The sequence below is a fragment of the Eubalaena glacialis genome, chromosome 18 (genome assembly GCF_028564815.1).
Source record: "Eubalaena glacialis isolate mEubGla1 chromosome 18, mEubGla1.1.hap2.+ XY, whole genome shotgun sequence".
NCBI classification, from domain to species: Eukaryota; Metazoa; Chordata; class Mammalia; order Artiodactyla; family Balaenidae; genus Eubalaena; species Eubalaena glacialis.
The window spans coordinates 64,278,403-64,305,832 of NC_083733.1; the positions used below are offsets into that span (position 1 = coordinate 64,278,403).

Consider the following 27,430-nt stretch of genomic DNA (forward strand, 5'->3'; position numbering starts at 1 on the left):
TACAAAGAAGTGACAAAGAGATAGCCTTTTCACCAACTTTGTGGGCAATAAGGGATCCGAAACAGTCAAATGAAATTGCACCCCTAGCTCATACCAGGCACAAAATCAAGTGCAGATGCTCTGAAGACCTATTGTTTTAGAGAGACAAAACAATAGAACTGTTAGAAGATAATCTAGCAGGAGGTGTCCATGGACTGGTGGTAGGGAAAGATTCCTGAACAAGACAGAAATAGCACCATCTATAAAAGAGAGACATTGAAAACTCGAACTGGATTAAAATGAAGAACTGTTCATAAAAGACACCACAGGAAGTGCCGAATCATCAGCCGTCAGGTGGGAGCAGATACTTACAACACATATAACCATCAAAGTGTCAGTATCCAGGATATAAGAATTTCTATGAATACATAAGGAAAAGGAAATATAGAAAAATGGGTACAATTGAGCGGAGGCCTCAGAGAGGACAACATACAACAAGGCCATCAATGAATGGAAAGCTGCTGCACCTCACTGCAATCAGGAAAGCGCGCACATTAAGACGATAATAGGGTATTACTATACGTGCTCCAGGTTGGCACCTATTAAAGTACCTGAAAACACCAAGTATTAGGGAATGTGTGAAGCAGTCGTTGTTGAAATATAAATTGGTCCAAGCATTTGAGAGGAAATCGGCATCATCTAATTAACTGAGGATGTGCTTGCATCAGGGCCCAGAAATTCCACTCCTTGGATGCATGTTCTAGAGCAGCCATGACCAATGGCAGCCAAACCCCACATGTGGCAATCGACTGCTTGAAAGATGGTTATAAGGATGGGTGCTGTAAGGGGCTACACGAAGTGCTGCTATAAGGGCTAAATACACACTGGAGTTCCAGACTTAGTACAAGGAAATGAATGTAAACTATTTTAGTATTCTGAGGCCAATTCCAATGTGTCTGTAATTTCACCCACACCACCAACAAGCAATTCTCAGACACCAGCAGGGTGTTCTAGAATTCAATTCAATCCAACTCAATTCCGACAGTGTCTACCTGTAAATAGCATCAGATCCCACAGGTTAAGAGTTCAGTCCTTAAAGACTGCCCCTCCCTCCCAGCTTCAGATGCCAACTTCAACTCCAGGTTGTTACCTGTACCTCTGATCTGCTGGCTACAGATAGAGTTTCCCAAGACTCTCTCCTCAAGTTCAATAAATCTGCTACAGCAGCTCACAGACTCAGAGAAACTCTTCACTTCAGAGATTACTGGTTTATTATTATAAAGGAATACAACTTAGGAACAACTGAATGGAAGAGAGGTATAGGGCAAGGCATGGATCAGGGCATAGAGATTCCATGCCCTCTCCAGACCTGTCACTCTACCACCACCTCCACCTGTTCACCAACTTGGAGTTCTTTTGATCTTCCACACTTTTGGGTTTTTAAGGGAGGCTTCATTACATAAGCATGATTGATTGGACCATTGGCCATTGGTTATTGATCCAACCTTCAGCTCCTCTCCCCTTTCTGGAGGTTACGGGGTGGTGGGCAGAAATGAGAGTTCCATCCCTTTAGTCCCATGGTTGGATCCTTGGGCAACCAGTCCCCATCTTTAGCTATTTTCCAAAAGTTGCCTCATTAAAATGACAAAAGACACCTTTACTGCTCTCAGCACTTAGGAAATGCCAAGAGTTTTATAAGTTCTGTGCCAAAACAGGGAAGAAGACTAAATATATGTTTCATGTTATGAATCGCAGTATCACACTACCACATTGATAATTTCATAATGATTACAGATTGATGAAATAGAGTTTTTAATTTATTTTATGGAAGTATAGTTGATTTAGAATGTTGTGTCAATTTCTGTTGTACAGCAAAGTGATTCAGTTATACATATATATGTTCTTTTTCATATTCTTCTCCATTATGGTTGATCACAGGATATTGTATATAGTTCCCTGAGCTATACAGTAGAACTTGTTATTTATCCATTCTATACATGATAATTTGCATCTGTAATCCGAAACTCCCAATCCATCCCTCCCCTTCTCCCCTTCCCCCTTGGCAACCACAAGTCTGTTCTCTATGAGACAATAGAGTTTTGATATATTCGTTAAAAAAAATATATTACAAAAATTAACTTCACCTTTAAAACTTTTTCTTAATATGGCATTTAGAAAACTTTAAATAACACATATGGCTCCTAGATAGAGCTAACATTATGTTTTTTATCAGATAGTGACCATAGAAAAAATATTTCCCATGTTCACCAGGATATATAGTCAGGAATCCTCTGGCCTTCGTACCACTGACAGTAGAAGCAGCTCTCAAGATTGAAATTTCAGATGTTGCCTGGGGACAGCCTCATTCCACTCACCCCACATACTCTGTCCTGGATGTTGGGAGTCAGAAACAATTGGGGTGGATGAGATGGGAAGAAACTGCAGCCGGAAGCCACAAGGTAGAGACAGAAATGCAGAAGAGGAAATTTCCCCATAACCTGGGCAAGGAAAGCTGGCCCCTGAGGCTAGGGAAGAGGCCAAGCTGACCCACCTCAGGGGCACAATGCCCATCCTAATAAAAGTAAAATAACCCAAACGATTGAGTTGGGGAAATGAAACAACTATTTTTACATTCGAGAAGAGTTACAGACTTCGTATCAGTGAAAGGAGTGTGTCTATCATACATATACTTAAAAAAACAAATTAATAATTATATTTTTATTGAGGTGGTATTCACATGACATGAAAATACTAATGATAATTTTGGATGTATCCACTTTTGGAGGATGAGATGAAGAGGAAACTAAAATGACAGTGGATGATAAAGTAACTTGAATGAGGAGGCTCCCTCTTGTGGAGGAGAGAGGAAGCACTGTTGAAAGTTCTAGACCCCATGACAATGGAATGAGGATTTGGGAGATGCCTCTTGGCGCCAGCATCATGGGCACCAGACACAGACATCCAGGAAAAGACTTTCTATGTTGAGAATGAATGGTGAGTTTTTGCAACATGATACCTAGTATCCTATTTAAACTGTTTCCTGTCATGAAGGACTATTTTCTCCTGCTGCCCCCAACACTTACACAAAATACACTTGTATTTAGTGCTCTGGAAATGCAAGAAGGTCTCTACCAGAAAGAAAACTTTTAAAAACATTCCCATGTACAACTGCATCGAAAAGAATGAAATACCCAGGAATAACTTTCACCAAGGAGGAGACAGATCTGTACTCTGAAAACTATAAGACATTGATGAATGAAATTGAAGAAGACACAATGGAGTCAAAGACATACCATACTCATAGATTGGAAGAATCAATATTGTTAAAGTATCAATTATACCCAAAGCAATCTACAGATTCAATGCCATCCCTATCCAAATACCCATGGCATCTTGCACAGGGCTAGAACAAATAATCCTCAAATCTGTATGAAGCCACCAAAGACCCCAAATAGCCAAAACAACCTTGAGAAAGAAGAACAAAGCTGGAGGCATCACATTCCCTTATTTCAAACTGTACTATAAAGCCACAGTAATTGAATATAGTCAATAATACTGTCATCATTTTTTACGGTGACACATGGTTACTAGACCTATCAGGGTGATCATTTTGTAACGTATTTGGTGGCAGATCACTCTGTTCTACACCTGAACAAACATAAATTTATGTCATCTATACTTTAATTTTAAGAAGATATTGAGATATACAAAGATTTCATAATTGGACAGCAAGAGCACTACATCTAAATGGAAAGATTGACAAGAGGATGTCATAAAAAATTTTAGACTCCTGAACAGCAAAGAAGAAAGAGAGAAGGAGAGAAAGACAGTCACAAGTTAAAGACTCACAATTTAAAGGGATAAATTAGGAGTTTGGGGATTATATATACAAACTACTATATATAAAATAGATAACCAACAAGGACCTACTGCATAGCACAGGGAACTATATACTCAATATCTTGTAATAACCTATAATGGAAAAGAATCTGAAAAGAATATATGTATATATGTATGTATGTATAGCTGAATCACTTTGCTATACACGTGAAACTGACAGAACATAAGTCAACTATGCTCCAATTTTTAAAAAAGATTCACATCCAGAATAAAGAACTCAAATCAATAAGAAAAAGATTGCCCAATTTTTATTTTTAAACGCACAAGAAGCAAAACAGGAATTTCACAAAAGAACACATTCAAATGACTCAACATCATCACACATAAGGGAAATAAAAAGGCAATGAGGGACTTCCCTGGTGGTCCAGTGGAATAGAATCTGTCCTGCAATGCAGGGGAAGTGGGTTCAATTGGGGAACTAAGATCCCATGTGCCGCAGGGCAACTAAGCCCGAGCGCCACAACTACTGAGCTCGTGCGCCTCAACTGGAGAAGAGAAAACCCGCACTCTACAACTAGAGAGAAGACCACGCGCCCCAGTGAAGAGCCCACGTGATGCAACAAAAGATCCCGCATGCCACAACGATGATCCCGCATGCTACAACTAAGACCCGACACAGGCAAAAATAAAAATTTTTTTTAATTTTTTAAAAAGATAATGAAATACTGCCACAAATGGATTGCAATGCTGAATATTGAGCAGGCAAGTAATACAAGTGCTGCTAAGGATGTAGACAGATCAGAACACTCATATATGATGGTGGGATGTCAATTCATTTGACTACTCAAGAGAACTCTTTGATGGTACCTTCTAGAACTAAATATATGCCGACCTTATGATGAAGCAGTCCCATACTCACCAGGAAAATGGTGCTAGTCCTCCTATTTTCATCACAATATTCATAACAAAGTTATTTTGAAAAAGCCAAAGTTTGGAAACAAATGCAATGTCATCATATTTTACAGTCGATACATAACTGGAGAAATAGTCACACGTAAAATACAATTTTAAAGACAAAAACTATAGCAAAACCAAAAATGAATTATTGATACATGTAAAAACATGCATAATCTGAAAAACATAATACTGAGAGAAAGTACAAAGATTGGCACACGCGTCCATCGGGACAGAAAAGGGAGAGCCAAACAATGAATAAATATTTCTTCTTCTTTTAATTTCCTTTTTATCTCATTTGGGGACTGTTGGGATTTCCCTGGCGGTCCAGTGGTTAAGACTCTGAGCTTCCACTGCAGGGGGCGTGGGTTCAATCCCTGGTTGGGGAACTAATATCCCACATGCCACATGGCCAAAAAAAAAAAAAGAAGAAGCCTTATTTGTAACAGATCACTCAAAAATAATGGTAGATTAAGAGATCATTTTGCTGAAAACTCTCACAGGAAAACTAAAAGGTAAGAATGATTTTTATATTATTATGTTACTTAATAATACGTTCAAATAATGAAATGTTGTGATATTTTACACTAACTATTATGAGGTAAGCAACTTGAAACCAAGAAAGAAAATCTGTTTTCCTGATTCTACTGTGTGTGGATGTCCACACCGATAGGGAAGTTTTGGAGACCAGAAACTCAGGTGTTAACCAGGTAACTTCCGGGTCCTGAGAGGAGAAGCCCTTTGTAGGGCTGGCGATGCAGAGAGAGGAGCCGGGTGGAGGAGAGGGCTGAAGGACGACCAACGGCACAAGCAGGGTAGCAGATGGGGAGTGGCGCTTCAGAAACAATGGGGCAGGCAGTGAGAGTGCGTCATCAATAACCATGTTTTATTTTCTGTATCTTATGACGTTTTGACATCTTAAAAAGCTTGCTGGCCTGAAAAGGACACCACCTCGCAACTGTTAGAGACAGAAAAGGGCTGTTCCAGGACCTCACCTTTAAAATGCAAACCAATCAATCGTTACCCCACAATCCCCAACCACCCCTTTATCTACCCCTCACTCGCCAAGCCACTATTTCCCTTACCCTAAGTCACTCACGAACAGGTAACAGACTACTACAGATCACCCCTGCCGCCCAAAGCCCACCAGAATTATTCAAATGAGCAGATCCTAAAGAAATTTCCCTGCGCAGCCTTGCCTGTCCCATGGGAACCCCAATAAAGGCTTCTTGAGCAAAACCAGGTGCTTCCCCTTTGGCCCTGCCCAGCGTGACGTGCCACCTACTCTTGGAAAACGTAAGTAATAAAAGTCTCCTTTCAACGGTATTGGCTCTTCATGTCGTCATGCAAAGTAAAAGCTCGTGGTTACAAATGAGGGTTTGAGTCGAGCGTTTCCAGGGAGAAGCTGACCGCGATGGCCCCACGGCTGTCTTCTGGGCTCCGCATCCTCACGTGAATCCCGTCTTGAGAAGGAGGGAGGCTCAGCCCTGCTCCCTCGTGGCCTCCACACCTGCAGACCAGCACTGTCTCAGGTCAGAAAGTCGGACAATTTAACTCTAGCTCCAGGCAGGATGGGCCAGCTCAGCCCCACCTGGAACTCGAGGGCCATTTACCAGACTGCCCTGGAGAGGAACGGGTCTGCTGACCTGGTGTAGTAGATCCAGGTGAGGCCATAGGTGAGGAGGAAGCCAGCCCCCATGAGGGCCCCTCTGATCAGGGTGAGGACCAGGGGCCAGGAGCCCTGCTGAGCCTCAGTCACACAGCTGCAGCAAGAGGGGCTTTCTGGGGAGGGCAGAGAGGGGTGAAGTTCTGTCCCCAGCCCCCAGCCCCTCCCACAGTCCAGCACCTGAGCAGGCTGCCTACCCTGGCACCTGTCCTGCCACTCATCCTGCGCAGCAAGGCTGACGGAAACTTGCTGGGAGCCCAGAGGGTTCTGAGCTCGGCAGGTGAATTCTCCTCCTGCAGCGCCTAAGCCTGGCAGCTCCAGGATCTTGGTGCTGGAGATGCGGGTGGCGTTCAGGGCTGGGGACGCCCGGAACCAGCCCAGCCGTGCAGGGGGGTTGCTGTCAGCAACACAGAGCAGCCGCAGAGCCTGGGTCTCCGAGATGAGAAGGGACGAGGCCCTGTTTTGCAGAGCCTTGAGGGCTTTGGGGGAAAGGGCAGCGAGAGCTAGCGGAGGCCGAGGTCTCATCCCTCCCGCCTTCCCAGGATCTAGTTGGCCTCTCCCTCTCCTCCCCTGGCCCGCTAGCTTGCTTCGGTGTGGCTTCCCAGGCTGGACCCTCACACCCGAAGGAGGTTGGCCCAACGTGTCCGGGCCTCGTATCTTCAGGGGAGGCTCAGTGTCTCAATGGGATGTGCCTGGGCTGCTTGGTGGCAAGAGCACAGAGAGCCTCAAGCCTTGGGAAACTGATGCAGCGAAGGCACCAGGAAACGGGACACAGGAGGCTTCTGTGGAGGAAAGCCACAGAGCAGAACCGTGGTGAAGTGAAATGGGCTTTGACCAGAGTGCGTGAGTGCGTATGTGTGTGGGGTGTGTGTGTGTGGCCTGTGTGTGTATGTCCATGCGTGTGTAGGTGCATGTGTGTGTGTGTGTGTGTATTGCATGTGCATGTGTGATGTGCATTTCTGTATGTGTCTGTGTGTGTGTGTAGAGATGTGGATTGGATATGTGTGTATGTGCATGTATATATGTATGCGTGTGTATCTGTATATGTGTATTGAACCTGTGTGTGGACTAGTGCCTGGGAGGTGGGGGAGGGAGGGTGGTGATTTTTATCCTTGCTCTTCCCATACGTGATGGCATTCAAGCCCTAATCCCACCCTCTCTGCTTGGAGGTGGTCCCAGGAGCTGGACCCAGCCCTGGAGAAGAGAGGTCCTTTCCTACCTGTGACATTTCTGAAACAGAGGTTGATGCTGAGGTTCCACGGAGCATCTAGGATGGAAAAATATGGCCTTGCTTCAGAGGTGAGGAGTGGGATGGAAACTGACCCAGCACCCAAGGAAGGAAACCAGGAAGCGGGGATGGCTGCCCTTCATGGCCTCTCCCCACCTCGGCTCCCAAGGCTCAGATCCATAAAAGAGTGAGCTGACCCTCGTTCCATCCCTGCCCTCTACACACACACACACACACACACACACACACACACACACGGCCAACTGCCCTCAGGGACCCAGTCCCCCTCCAAACTCACAGGAGACATTGAGCCGGATGGTTCTCTCCATGGTCACTTGATCTCCTTGGAGTTCCACACGACAGGTGAGGTTGGTGCCATGGTCCTGGGGCCTCGGGGTGAAGGTCAGCACCCAGGAGTGGAGGGTCTCTGGGTCCATGGCGTCAAGGGCATCCCCCGCCCAGGAGAATGAGAAAACTCTTCCCCCATCACAGACTAGTGACAGGTGGCAGGTCAGGTTTGTGGGGCGGCCGGACTTCAGAGCCTCCAGAAAATGGATGTCAGGTTTCTCTGTTGGGGCTGAGGAGGACAGAGGGAGATGCCTGGGCCCCAGGGGGGTGGGGGCCCAGAGTGTGACCCTGAGAGGAACCAGTGCCTCAGAGCCACAGCTCACCCCAGGTCCTGTGTCTCTTCTGAACCCCTAAACCCCAAGACCTGGAGCAGGCAGTGGTCCTGTGTCCTGTTCCTGTTCTAATACGGGAGTCTCCACGTCCCAGGGTCCTCTCCTGGGCCCCTGCCATACCTGTCACCTGCAAATTCAGCTTCTTATCTCTGTAACTGTATTTCATATCGTCTCCCTCCACTCTGAAGAAGTAGAGTCCTGTGTCGCTCATCCTGGCATCTCTGATGTTCAGGGACCAGTTCTTTTTCCTGGGGTCCCGGAGGAGGCGGAATCGGCCCTGGGTCTCTGGCTTCACTTGTCTCCCTGGGTTGTCTGTGGCCACAGGATCACTGTGGTGTACGTTGTCCCCTTCCCGGAACCAATAGATGAAGGGTTCGCCAGAGAAGTACCACGAAGTCCGAGGGTAGGAGAAGGAGAAGGGCACGTGGACACCCAGGCACGCCTGCACCGTCACTGATTCCTGCACTCGGAGCTGGAACCCTTGGTCGTCCTGCAGGGACCCTGGGGGACACAGAGGCTCCGCTGCAGCTGCAGCCCCTCCCCCACCCTTGCCGCCCCTCCTCCCTCGGCCCACTCACCCCCCCACAGCAGGGGCAGCAGCAGCATGGGCAGCATGTCCGCGTCCGCCAGCGCAGAGCCCGGGTCCAAGTGCCTCCGTCAGGGAAGGAAGCGCCGCGAATGTGGGGAGCGACCGAGGAAGCCCCAACAGGAAGCCAGTGGGCGACAGAGAGACAGCCTTGGCCCAGCACAGAAGGGGAACTTGGATGCCACAGACCAGAGGACGGGGAAGGTCAGGCTGGGAAATCATCCTGTTTCCCTCATCTCTCCCATTTGCAGCTGCAGACCGTGAGCTACTGAAATGTGAGGCTTGTCTAGGCTCCCGAGGCCCCATAGCTGCAGCCCTTCCCCGTGCGCTGTTGTCTACACAGGGAAGACAGCATCATCTGTCCGGCTCCCTGGGGATCAGAGCCTCTGGGGGGGGGGTCAAAGAGCAAATTCATTATCACATGTGGAAGGGAGCCCAGGCTGAGGGTCCAGGTGATGGAGGCCTGCCCCCAAGTCAGGAGAGAAGGTAAGTTCTCAGCAACAAGCGTGTCAGTTGGACATGACTTGGTCCACAGTGGTCACAGAGCTGCGGTCCCCACCAGTGACCCTGGAGCCTCCCGACCCCTTGGAGTCAGGTCCCCGTTCCCATCCCTGTCCTCGTCCCAGGCAGCCTCAGACTCTCGTCCTGGTGTTGGTGCCCAAAGCAGACCAAGCGCAGGGCGTTTGGAATGTGGGAGTTGAAGGCAAGGAGTGCCCAGGTTGGAACCCAGACACCTGCCTACCTACCACCTCACCTGCCACCTGTTCAACTTTACCAAAGTTACTTAGCCTCTCTGTGCCTCAGTTTGCTCATATGAAAAACAGAGACACTAGCAGAAATGCTGTGTGAGGATAAAATCAGCTCATATGTGTCAAGTGCTTAGGACACAGGCTGGCACTGATACTCCCTCATTCAACTAAGGCTCTGAGGACACCTGCTGTGTGCCATGCCCCCATGTAGGGGCTATGTAGGGGCTGGAGATACAACACAGGATAAGCTCCTAGGATGGAAAAGGTGGGTCAAAAATCTGAGTGGGTAGGCCAACATTTAATAAGAAAATTAAGATACACAGTCTCTTGGAGAATGATGTAGTCTAAGGAAACAATTATAAACAGGAAAGCAGGAACTCCCATGGTGGCGCAGTGGATAGGACTCCGTGCTCCCAACGCAGGGGGCCCAGGTTCAGTCCTACAGGGAACTAGATCCCACATGCATGCCACAACTAAGAGTTCGCATGCCACAACTAAGGAGCCCTGGAGCCTTAACTAAGGAGCCTCCCTGCCACAACTAAGACCCAGTGCAACCAAATAAATAAATAAATAAATATTGAGAAAAACAGGAAAGCAGAAGAGGAATTGTTGAGAACTGCTCAAAGTTTTTAAAACGTGGCTGGGGCAGGCCTCATGGAGAGGGTGACATCTGAGTAAACACATGAAGAAAGTAAGAGAATGACTCCTATGGGTATCCAGGCAGAAGTGATCCACCCCAAAGGAAGAGCGCATTCAAAAGTCCCAAGGTGGGAGCATGTGTGGTGTGTTTAGCAGCAGCTGGATGACACGGTAGCAGAGTGATTAACGGGGTAAATAAGGAGAGTAGGTCTGAGAGGTATCATAGGTCAGATTATGAAGAAATTTTGAGACTATTGTAAGAATTTGACTTTTACTCTGGGTGTATTAGGGTTCTCTAGAAACAGAACCAACAGGATGTGTATACATATATAAAGAGATTCATTATAAGGAACTGGCTCATGTGATTACAGAGGTTGACAAGTCCCAAGATCTGTGGTCAGCAAACTGGAGACCCAGGAGTGCTGATGGTGTGGTTCTAGTTTGAACATATGCAGGCTGGAGACCTAGGAAGAGCTGTTGTTTCAAGTTCGAAGGGAGGAAAAATACTGATATCCCAGCTGGAATGCAGTCAGGCAGGAGGAGTTCCCTTACTCATGGGCGGGTCAGCCCTTTTCTTCTATTCGAGCCTTCAACTGATTGGATGAGGCCCACCCACATTCAGGAGAGCAATCTGCTTTACTCAGTCTACTGATTTAAATATCAATCTCATCCATGGGGTGTATATATATACAATGGAATACTACTCAGCCATAAAAAAGAACAAAATTTTGCCATTTGTAGCAACATGGATGGACTTGGAGGGCATTATGCTAAGTGAAATAAATCAGACAAAGAAAGACAAACACTGTATATCACTTATATGTGAAATCTAAAAAATAAAACAAACTAGTGAATATAACAAAAAAGAAGCAGACACAGATATAGAGAACAAGCTAATGGTTACCATTGCGGGGGGATATAGAGGTGGGGGAGCGGGAGGCACAAACTATTGGGTATAAGATAGGTTCAAGGATGTATTGTGGGGCTTCCTTGGTGGCACGGTGGTTAAGAATCCGCCTGCCAATGCAGGGGACACAGGTTCAAGCCCTGGTCCGGGAAGATCCCACATGCCGCGGAGCAACTAAGCCCGTGCGAGCCACAACTACTGAGCCCGTGAGCCACAACTACTGAGCCTGTGTGCCACAACTACTGAGGCCCGCACGCCTAGAGCCCATGCTCCACAACAAGAGAAGCCACCACAATAAGCCCACGCACCGCAACGAAGAGTAGCCCCCGCTCACCGCAACTAGAGAAAAGCCTGCACGCAGCAATGAAGACCCAATGTAGCCAAAAATAAATAAATAAATAAATTCTAAAAATTTTCTCTGCCTAATTAAATTATGTGAAGCCTAAGATTATGGCTTAGGGAAAAAAGGCTGGGCAGCCCTGGTCTCAGCGGCAATGGATGGTGGGGACAGGACCTCATCTTGTGTCACGAGAGATGAGGTCCCAGCAGCATGGTGACAGGAGACTCACAGCTGGTATGGGGCTTCATGGCGTGGAGATGGACAGTGGAGATTAATATCCCATTTAAGTTGCTTCCTTTTTTGTGGGGTCATTCCCTGCTGCAGTCCCCAAACTTTAAGTATGTTACACATAATCCCATTGGATTCATAGTGCTGGAGAATGCAAGAAAGAAGTTTTTGTTCCCATATTGGGAGAAAGGACATGACTGCAGATGATACTTAGGAGAATGACATCATCCACAGAAATCCTCTCAAATAAGATGCAGGGCTGGCAGTTTTGCATTTCCTGTACTTTTTTGGCATGGGAACTTCAGTTATATTCTCCTGATATTAAAATCCTGGAGGGCTACAAGATTTGGAGGACGTCATTTTGTACCATGCATGATGTTAAAATCCCTGAGGATATCAATCTGTAATACGACAATTTGGACATAATTGAAGGACAGAAGGAGCCAAGAACAAAGGCATAACCACTGTCTGAGGACATGGTATGATGTAGTGAAGTTAAAGAGTGGGGAGGAAATCATGCAGGTCTCCATTTAGCATGGATGTCAACCATGGGAAAGATGGCATCCACACTCGAGCAGCAATGACTCCAGGGCTAAGGAAAAAAACAAGGCACCTGTGAAGATCTGGCTCTGATTTGGCTTCTGGTGAACAGGCAAGGTCTAGCTCATATTTGTGTTTTATTTGGCTGAAACAGTTTGGAAATATTTTAACTCAAAAACTTAGAATATTTAAACATTGGGAAATATCTCACAATAACACGAAAGCCTTCTTGAAAAAATCGGAAGGTCTGATATTCTCACAGAGTAGCCATCAGCCGAGGCTGAACAATAACTGATCTCCTTTACTTTGCTATACTCCCCACCATGCACTATCGTCTCCATCCACTAAAGCCAAATCCAGGTACCATTTGTCAGAACACGTGCCCAGTTGTCTTCCTTACACTAATCTACTTCACTCATTTACCATAGCTGCCTTGTCCATGTAGAGATTTGATCTGGGAGGCCCTGAACCTACCAAACAAAACTCCCACAAGCTGTAAGGTGTCTCTAACTGGACTTAGCCAAGGTCAAGCACCCCTTGAGAAAGGGGAAGAAACCAAAGTTCAAGGGCTCCCCCTGCTGGACTTGGCGAACTTAGCATGTTTAACATATGTCGGAGGTTCAGTTTAGGGAAACCATGTTCCCAACGTGCAGATGTGATACGCCCAGCCTCCAACAAAAATATGACACACACGCAGAAAGAGAACAAAAATGACATAGCAAGAGGACTTCTGGTTTCAGTCCTAACATTCAAATTGCTTGGAAGTTGTCAATCTCATTCTGACAATGAGAAAAATGTGAACAAACTGGGAATCAATGATTTTTCTCAGACCCATCAGAGAACTGAGATCACAGAGCAAGCCACCACCCTAAAATCTAGAGAGACTGGAAAATCCAGAAAGTTACAACTGAGCTCTTTCTCTTCACTTTCTGCTCAGCTTTGCTGTGAACCTAAAACTGCTCTAAAAAACTGTCTATTATAACAACACCACTACTACAGTCGAGACAAACCAAGCATCAGAACAAGACTCTGAAATGACCCAGATGTTGAAATTATCACACAGGGAATTTAAAATAGCCATGATTACTATGCTAAAAGTTCTAAAAGAAAAAAAATAGACAACATGCAAAAACAGATGGTAATGCAACAGAGAGATGGAAGGTCTAAGATAGAATCAAAATGAAATGCTAGGAATCAAAAACACCATTAACAGAAATGAAGAATTCCTGGTCTGTCTGACAGCAAACTAACGCCTCCCCTGCAACACTGAGATGGGTCCAGGAGAGAAAATCCCTCAGCTCCTCGGGTCCTGGCTTGGGGAAGTATTGACTCTTTAAAAATATTGAATATTCTAATTCATGAACATGATATATCTCTTATTTAGGGCTTCTTTAATTTCTCTCAGCAACATTTTCCAGTCTTCAGAGTAGCGGTCTTGAAACTATTTGTTAGTTTTACTTTTAGATATATTGTGGATTTTCATTCTTTTTAAAAAGATATTGTATTTTAAATTTAATTTTCTGCTGTTGCTAATATGGATATAGAAGTTATTTCTGTGTATTGATTTTGGTTACAGCTACTCTGCTAAATTACCTACTAATTCCAATAGTTCGCTCGTATATTTTGTTTGTTTGTTTCTCTTTTTGGTTTTTGGCCACGCCACGCAGCTTGAGGGATCTTAGTTCCCCAACCAGGGACTGAACCCGGGCCCATGGCAGTGAAAGTGCAGAGTGCTAACCACTGGACAGCCAGGGAATTCCCTCACTTGCATATTTTGTGTTTTCTGTGTACACTGTCTTGCCATTGGAAACAATGATGTTTTGCTTCTCTCTTTCCAATCACTATGCCTTTTATTCCTTTTCCTGCTTCATTGCACCCTCTGGTAATTTCATTACAATGTTGAATAGAAGTGGCTGGAATAGACATCCTTGTCTTTTTCTTGACCTTTAAGGAAAAGTGTTCAGTATTTCACTATTTAGTATAACTGAAAGCCCATGTTACATAAGTACAGTGAATCCAGGGCTACTCACCAAAAAAAAAAAAAAAATTCTAGACAGTAGTTTGTATTTAGTTTACATACAGGTTTTAAAAACTTTTGAAATTAATCAGTCACAGTTTAACACTTGGAGATATCTCGCAACAGTCTGAATGGCTAACTTCTCTTGAAAAATTTAAATATCTGGCATTCCCATGTGACAGAAATCAGCTAGGGCTGAGCCGGAGCTGCCCAGCTTTATTTTGCCGCATTCTCCCCTGCTGTGGTCTCCCCTGCACGGAGGCCAAAGTTCAGGTACCATTTGTCAGTATACTTGTCCTGTTGTTTTTCTAACCCCAGGCCTCCTGCACTCACTTTTTTTTTTTAATGATTTTTAAAAATATATATTTTTAGATTTATTTTCTTTATTTTTTTCCCGCCGCGTCTGGTCTTTGTTGTGGCCCGCGGGCTTCTCTCTAGTTGTGGCTTTGGGGTTTTCTCTCTCTAGTTGTGGTGCCCGGGCTCCAGAGCTCATGCGCTCTGCAGTTTTTGCGGCACGCAGGCACGCGGGCTCGCGGACTCTCTCGTTGAAGGCGTGTGAGCTCAGTAGTTGTGGTGCGCGGGCTTAGTTGCCCCGTGGCATGTGGGATCTTAGTTCACTGAGATCGAACCAGCATCCCCAGCACTGGAAGGCGGATTCTTTACCACTGGACCACCAAGGAAGTCCCTGCACTCACTTTTATACCTGCTTTTCTACTGTGGGGACTTAATTTTGTATCTCCTGGGAAAATAGATGCACTGACGCATCAAACAAAAGTTCCTCCAGCCAGAGGCTTACTCTCTAACTTCATTCCTCAAGAGTGGATTTGCTCAAGCTGAGGTAGGAAAACAATCAAAGTCTAAGACCGCCCCCTGCCGGACAAGGCGCACTCAGCAAGCTTGACTGGTAAATTCAAGGAGAGACCAAGATCTCCAATTTCTTCCAAAACACTTTTGACAAAATTCTTTAGAAATTTATTTTATTGAAGTATAGTTGATTTACAATGTTGTGTTAATTTCTACTGTACAGCAAAGTGATTCAGTTATACATATATATACATTCTGTTTCCTATTCTTTTCCATTATGGTTATCACAGGATATTGAATATAGTTCCCTGTACTATACAGTCAGACCTTGTTGGTTATCCATTCTGTACATAATAGTTTGCATCTGCTAGTCCCAAACTCCCGATTCATCTTTCCCCCACCCTCTCTCCACTTTTTACAGATAATAAAATATAAAAGGAATATAGCATGAAAAAATTAGAGAGTATTTTAATTGATTAACTGTATCAAACAAAAAATGGTAGGCTGTAGCAGCTTCCCACTTATTGGAAATTAGAGAAAATTTTCTTTTTAGATATAAGCAATGATAAAACACCAAAATCAAAACAGAACTAGAAAACCTAGGGGAAATAATTAAGGAAAAACAATGACAATTAAAAATTAAAATGGACTTAGGAGAATAAAATACAATATTTGGCACACAGAAAATAAAAACCAGTGGCGTAGACTCCAGGGTTGGGACAATCACACAGGATGAGGGGGAAAGAGCCAACCGTGAAAATGATGAGAAGAAAGGGGATAGCTCTGGAGGAACCTAATTACTCGGAGAATTCTTTGTTCAGTTCATTGTTAATAACTAGAAAATTGGGGATAAATGGATGATTTTTCAGGAACATGTAAATTTCAAAAAAAAATCTCAAGAAGAGATGAACATGTTAAATAAATTAGTAACTATAAAATAAACTGACAGAATCATATTAAATTATTTCAAACTATCTACAAACAGACAATGCTGATTCAATGTAAACTAAAGATAAAAATGAAAAGTTGGGGACTTCCCTGGCGATCCAGTGCTTAAGACCCTGTGCTTCCACTGCAGAGGGCGCCAATTCCATCCCTGGTTGGGGAACTAAGCTCCCACATGCCACAAGGCACAGCCAAGAAAAGAAAGAAAGAGAGAGAGAGAGAGAGCGAGAGCGAGGGAGGGAGGGGGGGAGGAAGGAAGAAAGAAAGAAAGAAAGAAAGAAAAGAAAGGTTTCTCAATTATCTGTATAGAGCCAGCATCATGAAATATAAAAACCTAACATGGTAACATGAAAAGCATTAACTACAGATGAATCTCCCTTTTGAAGATTGATGGGGAAATTCTGAAATAGATAACTAGCAATAGAAACCTCCAGTAAATTAAAAATATATACCATGGGGAGTTCCCTGGTGGCCTAGTGGTTAGAATTCCAGGCTTTCACTACAGAGGCCCAGGTTCAGTCCCTGGTCAGGGAACTGAAATCCCACAAGCTGCGGGATCACATATATATATATATATATATATATATATATATATATATATATCTCATGGCCAAATGGATATTACCGAGGAATACAGACATGATTGAATATTCGAATATCTATTAAAATAAATCTTCATTTAAATAGATCAAAGGAGACTATGCATATCACTGTGTTACATGCTGAAAGGGAGCTATTAAAATTCAGGTATCATTTGCAACAAAAATCCCCTTATATAGAATTATTTTCTTAATCTAGAATTCTATTTACCTACCTACCTATCAAGTCACATAAAACCAAAAACAAGCTAAATGCTTCTATGTAAAACACTGCATTGGCCTACCCTGGGATTTTTCTTTTCAGTCTTTACTCATTTCCAAAGCAACTTCATCTAGTCCGAAGGCTTTAAATACTATCAAATATTGACAACACCCAAATGTATATCTATGTATATCTTCATCCTAGTCCTCTTCGCAGAACTCCAGACTCATAATTTTTTTTTTTGGCTGCGTTGGGTCTTCATTGCTACATGCGGGCTTTCTCTAGCTGCAGCGAGTGGGGGCTATGTGGTGCACGGACCTCTCATTGCAGTGGCTTCTCTTTGTTGCAGAGCACAGGCTCTAGGCACATGGGCTTTAGTAGTTGTAGCTCGCAGGCTCTAGAGCACAGGCTCAGTAGTTGGGGCTCACGGGCTTAGTTGCTCTGCAGCACGTGGGATCTTCCCAGACCAGGGCTCGAACCCGTGTCCCCTGAATTGGCAGGCGGATTCCTAACCACTTGACTGCCAGGGGAGTCCCTGTAGATGTATTTCTGATGTATTTGTGGGGGGAGGTGAGCTCCACATCCTACTACTCTGCCATCTTGATTCTCCCCCCACTTCTCTTCCTCTTCTGATCTGTAGAGCTCAGGTGTGGCAGAGCAAGATAGATACCTGTGCAGAGAGGTGACCTGGAATGCAGTGTCTCAAACAGAGTGAGGACATTGTCTACCCAAGAATGTCAGAGAGAAATGTCAGAACCTCACCTAGGCGAGGAGGGCATTTGCGTGTTGAGAGCGTCAGGGTTGGGTGGGGACATCCCAGTAGGGGAAGGGGAGCCGAGCAGGATAAGGACCACCGCACTGGGAAGGAATAGTGGCTGAGATGGGGAACTAGTTACACTCAGAGGAACTAATCAAGGCCATTCCCTGGCGGTCCAGTGGTTAGGACTCCAAGCTTCCGCTGCAGGGAGCACAGGTTCAATCCCCGGTCGGGGAACTAAGATCCCACATGCCATGTGGCAGCCAAAAAAAGAAAAAGAAAACAAAAAAGAGGAACTAATCAAATAAGTAAATACATTATGGCTAAGGGGAACAGATTTCCCTTTCTCAGAGAAGGGATTTACACCTATGGGAAGGCAGAAAACCAGAATGACCCAAGTGGTATTGGGTTGGAACTAGAGGTAAAGGAGTGAACTCATGAATTTCAATATGTGTTTTATGAATGGATTAATGAATGTGTGCAGACGAGAGACTATTTCCAACTAAGTCAGGAACGAGACAATAAGCTCCCACTGTCACAATTATTATTTAACATTCTAACCGTGGGGTTCTTGGTTGTGAAGGAAACCAATTTGGGTTAACTTAAGCAAAAAGGGAATTCATTCATAGGACATTGGGCAGCTGACAGATAGGATGAGAAAGCTTTAGTTCCAAGTTTAGAAAATGGGTCAAAACCCAAGGAAACAATGGAAGGAGAATCATCGCCAAGTTTGCCGAGGGACAGGCTCGTTCAGTGCCAAGGCCATCAGAGGGAGCACAGGACCCTTCATGATGTCTTTATAAAGTCTCAGTTCATTCAGACACCTGCACACTAGCCACTAGGTTTCAGGGAAAGCAAGTATCTAGCCTTTAAGTCCTTGGTGGTAGGAAGTAGAACCTCACGCAACGATGGAATTCCCAAACAGAGAAATATAGTTCAGCTCCTCAGTGCAAACTATATTTGCACACCCTCATTGTTCTGAGAATGTTAGCTAAATGCAATTATTAAACAGAAGCAAATAAGGGGTTTAAATACTGGGAAGGATGTATCCTTATTATTTGCAATTAGTGTGATTATATAGCTAGGACATTCAAAAAGTAACTGGAAATCTATTAGAAGCAATATGATGATGCATTAAGGCATCAAGTTATACCACAATTTTTCAACTTTAACACTATTGATATTTGGAACTGGACAATCCCTTGTTCTGGCGGGGGAGAGGGAAAATGTCCTGTAGGATATTTTGCAGCATCCCGGTCCTCCACTCACTAGATGCCAGTAGCATCCCTCTCCCCCACTCAGTAAGGACAAGCAAAAATGTCTCCAGACTTTGACAAACGTCCCCTGGAGGGAGAACAAAATCACTCCCATTTGCATCAGATTAATTAATTTATAAAAGTCAATAACTTTCACCCATTAAAAAATGACCAATGGAAAATTATTTTTGTTCCATCTGGAATGACATTGTGTATGGTGTGAGATAGGGATCTAATTTTACTTGTTGCTTCTTCATCAGATCTTGATTAGTGTATATAGCTTATATCTTGCCAAGTCAAAGAACTTGATAATGAGTTCTGTTTTTCTGTAAATTCTCTTGGGTTTTCTAGGTAGGGGATCCTATCATCTGTAAAAGATGACAATCTTGTATTTTCATTTCTCACTTTTACACTGCTTGTTTCAATTTCCTGTCTAGCTGCCTTCTCTGGTACTTCAGGAGCAATTATAATTGTGTTAATAGTGAGACTCTGCCCCGGTGTTCATAGTACCACTATTTACAATAGCTAACACATGGAAGCAACCTAAGTGTCCATCGACAGATAAATGGATAAAGAAGACGTGGTATACACACACACACACACACACACACACACACACACACAATGGAATACTACTCAGCCATAAAAAAGAATGAAATAATGCCATTTGCAGCAACATGGATGGACCTAGAGATTATCATACTAAGTGAAGTAAGTCAGACAGAGAAAGACAAATATCATGTGATATCACTTACATGTGGAATCTAAAAAAAATGATACAAATGAATTTATTTACAAAACAGAAATAGACCCACAGACATAGAAAACAAACTCATAGTTACCAAAGGGGAAAGGGGAGGGATAAATTAGGGGTTTGGGATTAACACATACACACCACTATATATAAAGTTGATAAACAACAAGGACCTACTATATAGCACGGGGAACTGAATTCAATATTTTGTAATAACCTATGAGGGAAAAGATATAATTGAATCACTGTGCTGTACACCTGAAACTAACATGACATTGTAAATTGACTATACTTCAATAAAATTTTAAAAATAAAGACTTCCCTGGTGGTCCAGTGCTTAAGACTCTGCATTCCCAGTGCAGGGGACACAGGTTCAAATCCCTGGTCGAGGAACTAAGACCCCACATGCCACATGGCGCAGCCAAAAAAATGAAATAAAATAAAGTACATTTAAAAAAATTTTTTAAATAAAATAAAATAAAAATGAAAATAAAACTTTTTCAAAAGATGAAAAATAAAATCTTAGATTCTAATCAGCTCTGTTGGGGGAATCACAAATGAATGAATGTTCTGATTGGCCCGTATTGGGTCACATGCCCAAGCTATGTGTTTTGGGGGAGGGAGGAAGGGTGTTTTGCTAGAACATTCTTGTTAGAGTCACCTGGAGTGGGTGTCTCACAGGAAAGACAGGCTCTATTACCAGAGGAAGTGGAAGTGGATGGCTTGAAAAAACGGCACCCACTCCCACTCCAGTCTCCTTGAACCTCAGAACCACCTTCCCTCCCTTTTGCTGAGATGTGAAGAGTGGAGCAGCTGAAGGCTTTCACCATTCAGATGACTAGAAGGCATGGCCCTAAGGGGAAAGAGATAGGCTGTGGAGAAACCCTCCCTCAAAAATCACACCAACCCCCCAATCCAGGAAAGGGTTAACAGTAGGAGTAAGATTTGTCATCTTCGTCCCACCCACCACCACCACACACACAAAGAAAAGGTGGCCCTGTCCCCAATTCCTGCAAGTCCACCAGGGCAAATTGCCATTTGGGATTATTTAATGGCACCATGGGAGTATCTGTTGCATTTGGATCCTCTGGTATTTTTGTGCTCTGCCAGCCTGAGGATTATCGCACCTGTGGGGATTAAGTGGTGCTGCAGGGGATTGTCTTGAGTTTGGAGTTTAACCCTCACATGGCAGCATTCTCTGCCGGTGCTGTAGGATTATGTCCGGTTGGGGGTTGATTCCTCCCATGGAAGGATACTCTGCTACTTGGAAGTTCTTCATAACCTGGTGCCCCCTTTTCTACAGCATTAATAAATGAGTCCTTGATCCAGACCTACTTCAGGGCAGGTTGAAATGTCTTTCTGGCTAACAGTTCCTGTTCCAGAAAATTGGGGATGGCCTTATGAAGGGTGGGGTGTTTCTATTTTCCATTGGCTTGCTGTTCTGAAGGATAATAGGAAAGGTGGAACTCGTGTCTCAGGAGTTGATGGGAATGGTGGTCTACCCGTATCTTAAGGGGATGGGAATTATGGATGCTGGGTACCAAGGGCTGACAAGAACTGTAGTAGTTGTGTGCAAATGTCAGATGGGAGTGGTGGATCCCGAGGCTCAGGGGCTGATGGGAATGTTGGATCCTGAATCTCAGGGATTTGTGAGAATTGCAGTAGCTAAGTCTTAGGTGCCAAGGGATTTGTGAACCTTGTATATTAGAGAATGATGGAAATAGTGGTTCCTGTGAGTCACTAACCAATGGTAATGGAGGCCTTATGTTTCAGGAACTAATGGGAATTATGTTCTTTTATCCCAGAGGCTTAAGCAAGTCCCAGCCTAACCCATAAACCATTTGTTATTCATCCAACCCTCCATTCATTCATTTAGCAAACATTTTCCTGAGTCTCTGCTCTGAGCCACACCCTATGCTGAGTGATACTGAGGACAGAGATGACTCAGACCTCAATGGTGCCCTCATTGAATTCTCAGAGACAGACCCAGACATCGAGAATCACAGCACAATGGCGGGGGTGGTGGGGGGTGTGGGAACACTTCCCTGGCAGTCCAGTGGTGAAGACACTGCACTTCCATTGCAGGGGGCAGGGTTCGATCCCTGGTGGGGGAACTAAGATCCCACATGCCACGTGGTGCAGCCAAAAAATAAAAAAAGAGAAAGAGAAAAAAAAAAACAATACAGTGGGATCAGGGTTAGTACCAGGAGACAGCAGGGTGGTGTGGTTACTATCCTGAGCTGACTGCAGGGTATCTGGGGTGAGTGTAGACTAACTAATTCTGGATACCAAGTCAAGGTACAGGGTCTGACAAAAGGTCCTTTTATCAAATGTGAATTTGTGTGCATGACAAGTCTAACCTCTGCTGGATAGCAATCCCAGGTGAGTTGCACATTTTCCCAGAGGCAGCCCATCTCCAAAGAAAGGGCATAGAACTTGGAGCCAGAGAGGCGTGGGTTCGAATCCTAGCTCTGCCATTCACTTTGTGAGCTTGGGCAACTCACTATTCAGAACTCAGTTCCCTCATCCTTACATGAAGATAAAACAGTTCCTAAAAATAAGACTGCTGTGTTAACTGAATGACATAATGTATAACAAATACCCAGCCCAGGGCCTGTCCCTAAGTAGACATTCAATAAAGGGTATGGTTGTCATCATTATTATTCCTATCACTAGTAATTAATGACAAAATTTAAAGGCCCTAGAAGTATTTATCAAATATCTGGGTTCAGCAGCTTAAGAGCATTGTAAGAAATCAGTTCTTTAACGAGTCCAGTAATTTGCATATTCATAAGCATTAGTTTCTTTATGTTAAAAAAAACTCCTCCTAATTGATTGAATAAGTAGGGATGAATAAATTTATACAATGGAATACTATACAGCCACTAAAATGAATGAGGTACCTCTATAAGCTATATAGATATAGGAGGATTTTCAGGATATAGTGTTTAAAAAAAGCAAAGTATAGAATAATATGATCCCACCTGGGGACAAAAAAGGTGGGGTGGTATAATATATGTGTATAAATGTATAGAATTTCTCTGGAAAGATACACAAGAAACTGGTAAGCATAAGCTGTCCCCAGAGAGAAGTGGGTGGCCAGGGACAGGGCGGGAGGAAAATGCATTTTTCACTGTTTGAGCTCCAGAACCCTATACCCACCACATGTCTTCCCTAAATGTCCTCCGGCCCTTAATGTCCACAAGGTCCCAAGCTGCACACAGCATCTTCCCTCTCCTGTACTCCCTTCTTCTTCCTGGTTCCCCATCTGGAACAACTCCTGTCCCCTCAGTTTCAGGGCCAGACTTCTGGCTGTTGTATCTTCTTCACCTCCTCCGTCACCCCCCTCACATTCTCTGCCCCACCACCTCCTCTGGGTCCCCAGGGTCCCAGCCCCTGATCAAGCATCCTCCTCCCCAGCCTCCCAGCCTCCAGTAGTCTCTCCCCCTCAACTCATCCCCCACGGCCCTCAGAGGGGTCTTTCTGACACCCAGCTCTGACCCTGCCCCTCCCCTTGCTCACAGCCCTCCAAGGATCCGGGTCACCCTCACGGGAAAGTTCCCAGCCCGGCCTTCCGAGCGAGGAGGAACCTGGCGCCGCCCACCACCTCAGCCTCCTCTTCCAGGCTCCTGGGCTCCCGTCAGACCTGACTGCCTGCCCTTCTCCCAGAATGGCCCCTGGTTTCCTGCCTTTGGGTCTCTGCTTGAGCTGTGCCCTCTGCCTGGAACGCCCTTACTGCTGTCTCTCTCTCCCTCTCCTCCCTCTCTCTCTCAACAATTCAGATCTAACTTCTCCCAGTTCTTGGAGGTCACAACCACGGCCTTCTCTGGAGGTCCTTTCAGCTGTGCTGAAAGGATTCCTCCCACAGACGCTGGGTCCCTCCCTCTGTCAAACCCCGACCGCCCTGAATTGGAACTGTCTGCGTCTGGGTCTGTCTCCTCCGTAAGACTGTGAGCTCCGTCTGCAAGGGCAGATCTGGGTCTGATTCACCCTTCTCTCCCCAGTGGGTGGGTGGGTGGAGAGCCCGAAGCCGAGGGAGGGGAAGGAGGCCGGGAGAGCAGGAAGGGGGAGAGAGAAGAGGGGGGAGAGGAGCAGACCCTGATTGGGGGGGGGGGTGATGTAAGGAGAAAGAGAGAGACGTGGAGACAAGAGACAGAGGGGAACGCACAGGGCCAGGAGGAGGCAGGCGGGCAAAGAGAAGGAAAGGGAGGAGAGGTGGAGGGGACGAGAGAAAGCGGAGAGAGAGGAGAGAACCGGCCCCGGCCGAGGGAGGAGGGAGGGAGGGAGGAGCGGGAGCGCTGCCGGCTCTGCAGCCTCCCGGCCCCTTTTGTCCCTTCCCTCCTCCCTGCGTCACGCTCCCCGGCCCGGCCTCCCCTCCCTGCTCCCTCCCCCGCCCCGCTCCTCCTCCCCGGGGCTGGATGGAATTTTTTCCCCTGGACCGGGGCCAGCGCCGGGGCGGGGGGGTGGCGGTGGGGGGGGGGGGGAAGCCAGGCCGGACTGGGCCTGGCGATGGGGAGGGGCCGGGGCGGGGGCCCCCTGGGGAGGGGGCTGGTCCGGCGGGGTCCCGGGCGGGGGAGCCGGGCCCGCAGAGCCGGGAGGAGGCGCAGGCCGGAGGGAATCGGGGAGGAGGGAAGGAGGATGGCGGGGACGCCGGGAGGAAGGGGAGAGGCCGTCGGGCGGCGGAGGCGGGGAGAGGATGGAGAGCTGTCGGCGGCGGCGGCGGGGCCCGGCTCAGCCCGGCCCGGGCGCTGCCCACCGAGACCCCTTCCCCCCGACGCTGGAGCTGCGGAGCCGTGAGTCTGCGGAGAGGGAGGGGGATGGGCCCCGGGACCCGAACTCCAGGGTCCCTAGGGGGAGGAGGCAGCCGGGGGCCCGGATTTCTGGGTTCTTGGAGGAGGAGGGGGCTGGGAACCCAGACTCCTGAATCCTTGGAGGAGGGGACTGGGGGCCTGGATTCCGGGATCCAGGAGGAGGAGCGGGTAGGGAACACCTCCTGGTTTCCATTGGGAGGAGAGAGATGGGGCTGGGGTAGCTAGGTTCGGAGCTGGAGCCGACTACGGCGAGATGCCCTCCCGCGCCCTCAAGGGAGGTGGAGGGAGAGAGTCTGGCTTTGGAGGTGCCTGTGGCAACGGAAGGGTTAACGTCTGGCTGGAGGGGAGGGGGAGGGGCAGGGAAGGGGCTGCGGGGCTTTGAGGGGTCAAGGGTGAGCCGTGCAAGTGGGAGGGGGCTGCAGAGGAGTGGGGGAGGCTGTCTGGGCTGCCAGACAGGCCAGGGTCAGCGGCGGGGGCAGGGGATGTCTGGCGGAGGAGAGGCCCAGCATCCAGGCTCCCCTGGGGACCCGGGATTCCAGGCCCCAGCCCCCTCCTCCCTTAGACCTGGGAGTCCGTGACCCAGCCCCCTCCCTCAGAATTCCAGAATGCGAACCCCTAGCCCCCTTTACCCCAAGATCCAGGAGTCTGGGCCTCCAGCCTCTCCTCCTCTCAGACCTGGGGCTCCACGTTCCAGCCCCCGCTCTCCACGAAAGCCCAGTGTTCGGGCCCCCAGCCCCTTCCTCCCCAGAACCCAGGAGTCCCCACCTCCTCTTTAGCCCCAGCTGGAGTCCAGCCCTCTGGGGGTTAAGGGGGCGGGGCCAACTGGTTGCCATGGTGCCAGACTGTTTGGGTCTGCTCTCTGACCCTTGGGGGCTCCCCAGGGTCTGCAGAGAGGGGGAGGGGGACCCAGACCTGGGGGAAGTCCAGCGCCAGCCTTTTCCCCAAATCCGGCCTATGCGCCCAGGGAGTTCGGGCCTCCACCAAGGCCTTGTCCAGTGACCTTGAACAAGTCCTGACCCTTCTCTCTGGGCCTCAGTTTTCCCGAGGAGAAATGTGTGGGAGGAGTGGGGAGATGCTCAGGTCCTGCAAATCTTTAAGATTCTCAGCTTCCCCTCTGCTCTCACCCCCCTCCTCAGGCCCCAGGCAGCCCCGGGGCATGCTGGGAACCCAGGCCTGGGCTCTGGGCCAGGTTGTTGGGTGGGGGGGCGGCGGGGGCAGCCTCCTCCCTTCCCCTTCCTCCCCACCTTGGCCTGACTCTCGCCCCCGCCTGAGGGTCTGGGAGGTTGGGAAGGAGGGAAGGGGAATGAGAGCTGGGACCGTAGACCCGTCTCTGGCCCCTTCCTCCCCTCTTGCCTCCTCCGCCCCCTTCCCGCCTCTCCTCCCCCTCCTCAGTAGGTCGCTACCCCAGCCCTGGGCCCCTTCTCGAGCCACCCCAGCTCCAGACCTGGCTCCGAGCTGCTGCGAGGGGGAGGGAGAGAGGGAAGGAGAAAGGGAGAGAGAGAGAGAGAAGGGGAGGGAGGGAAGGGAGGAGAGAGACCTAGGAGGGAGGGAAGGAGAAAGGGAGAGAGAAAAGGAGAGAGACAGAGGGGAGCGAAGGAGACAGAGGGATGGAGAGAAGGCGGGGAGGGAGAGGGAGGCAAACAGGAAAAAGGGGGAGAGGAGAGTGAGACAGGGAAATTGAGGGAGAGAGAGAAGGAGAGGGACAAAGACGGGGTTGGGGGGGGGAGAAGAGGAGGGTGAAAGACAGAAGGGAAAGGGAAAGAAAGAGAAAAGAGAAAGGAGAGAGAACCAGGAGGGGGGGAGAGGAGAGAGAGACGGACTGAGAAAGGCACCGTGAGGAGGAGAAGGCAGAGCTGAGGGGGAGGATGGGCAGCGCAGGGCCGGGGAGAAGCACGCAGAGGCTGGAGGAAATGGAGACCAGGTAAGACAGAGACGGAGCCAGCGGCAGCAGAAAGAGACACTGCAGGACGGGGAGAGAGAAGCAGAAAGATGGAGATGGAGCCGGAGACAGTGAGAGCAAGACAGACGGAGCGCTGGACAGAGGCGGAGGCTCTCAGGTGCACAGACTCAGCCCAGGGGTGGGAAGGGTGGGTGCTGGTCCCGCTGCCTTGCAGGCCTGGCCCCTCCCACTCACCAGCTGGCTGGGGCTCAGCCTTCCCACCTGCAAAATGGGGGTGCTGATGGCACCTTGAGCCCCTGCCTGCCACATGACAGAGGCCTGGGGCGGTATCAGCGCTCAGGGATCGTAGCTGTCAGTGTTGTGCATGATGAGAGGCCAAAAGAAGGGAAGAGAGAGGGGAAAAAATACCCAGAAAGGCTTTGACGGTTTTATATCCTGTGGGCGGTCTCCACACCGGTCCTGGATTTCCGAATCTGACAGGTAGGTAGGGAACCGTCTTGTCCAAGGGACCAAACTCCAAAACAGGTGAGGTTCCCTCTGACCCGGGATCCAGGAAGCCAGGCTGTGTCTTCTCCAAGGAGGCAGGCCTGGCCGGACTCCCAGGTCTGAGGGAGGGGGCTGGGGGCCCAGCTTCCTGGGTCCCCAGGGGAGAAGGGGGGCTGTGGACTTGGACTTCTGAATCTGGGGAGGAGAGGGGGGTAGGGGGCCTGGATTGCGGGAACCTATGGGGAGGAAGGGGTCTGGGGCCTGAATTCTTGGGTCCCTGGTGAGGAAGGGGCCGAGGGACTGACTCCTGGGTTCCTTGGGGAGGAGGGGGCCGGGGGCCCGGATTCCTGGGTCCTGGCACCCACCCGTAGAACCGACCTTGCGGGGCCTTCGCCGCACACAAGCTCGTGTCTGTGGGTCCGTGTCGGGGGCTCACCATCGCGGCTGGGGCCTCCCCGGCCCTCCCCGCCCTCCCTGGCCCCCGTCTGTCCGTCCAGTCCATCCGTCTGTCTGTCCACCTGCCGCGCCCCCCGGGCTGAGGTAGGAGGTTGTATAGTTGAGGA

The 27,430-nt window shown here is 47.7% G+C and overlaps 2 protein-coding genes across 2 annotated transcripts; one reads left to right on the forward strand and one right to left on the reverse strand.

The window, feature by feature from the left end:
- Positions 1-6,138: 6,138 nt before the first annotated feature.
- Positions 6,139-8,962, reverse strand: LOC133077742 (sialic acid-binding Ig-like lectin 14). Its single transcript, XM_061172504.1, has 8 exons — positions 8,926-8,962; positions 8,468-8,848; positions 7,966-8,244; positions 7,659-7,706; positions 7,509-7,514; positions 6,657-6,918; positions 6,420-6,551; positions 6,139-6,283 (listed from the first exon to the last, which is right to left on the reverse strand). Exons 1-8 carry the CDS (start codon positions 8,960-8,962, stop codon positions 6,139-6,141), a joined length of 1,290 nt encoding a protein of 429 aa, XP_061028487.1.
- A 15,126-nt stretch (positions 8,963-24,088) lies between these two features.
- LOC133077743 (uncharacterized) lies at positions 24,089-25,100 on the forward strand. Its single transcript, XM_061172505.1, has 2 exons — positions 24,089-24,649; positions 25,044-25,100. The coding sequence occupies exons 1-2, from the start codon at positions 24,089-24,091 to the stop codon at positions 25,098-25,100; spliced, it is 618 nt and encodes a 205-aa protein (XP_061028488.1).
- The last annotated feature ends 2,330 nt before the right edge of the window (positions 25,101-27,430 follow it).

Coding starts and splice junctions, on each gene's coding strand:
- LOC133077743 (XM_061172505.1), top strand. CDS start 24,089: ATGGAATTTTTTCCCCTGGACCGGGGCCAGCGCCGGGGCGGGGGGGTG. Junction 24,650..25,043: donor GGATCCAGGAGGAGGAGCGG/GTAGGGAACACC, acceptor CTCCTCCCTTAG/ACCTGGGAGTCCGTGACCCA.
- LOC133077742 (XM_061172504.1), bottom strand. CDS start 8,962: ATGCTGCCCATGCTGCTGCTGCCCCTGCTGTGGGGGG. Junction 8,849..8,925: donor GCTGCCCCTGCTGTGGGGGG/GTGAGTGGGCCG, acceptor TGTGTCCCCCAG/GGTCCCTGCAGGACGACCAA. Junction 7,707..7,965: donor CATCCGGCTCAATGTCTCCT/GTGAGTTTGGAG, acceptor TTTCCATCCTAG/ATGCTCCGTGGAACCTCAGC.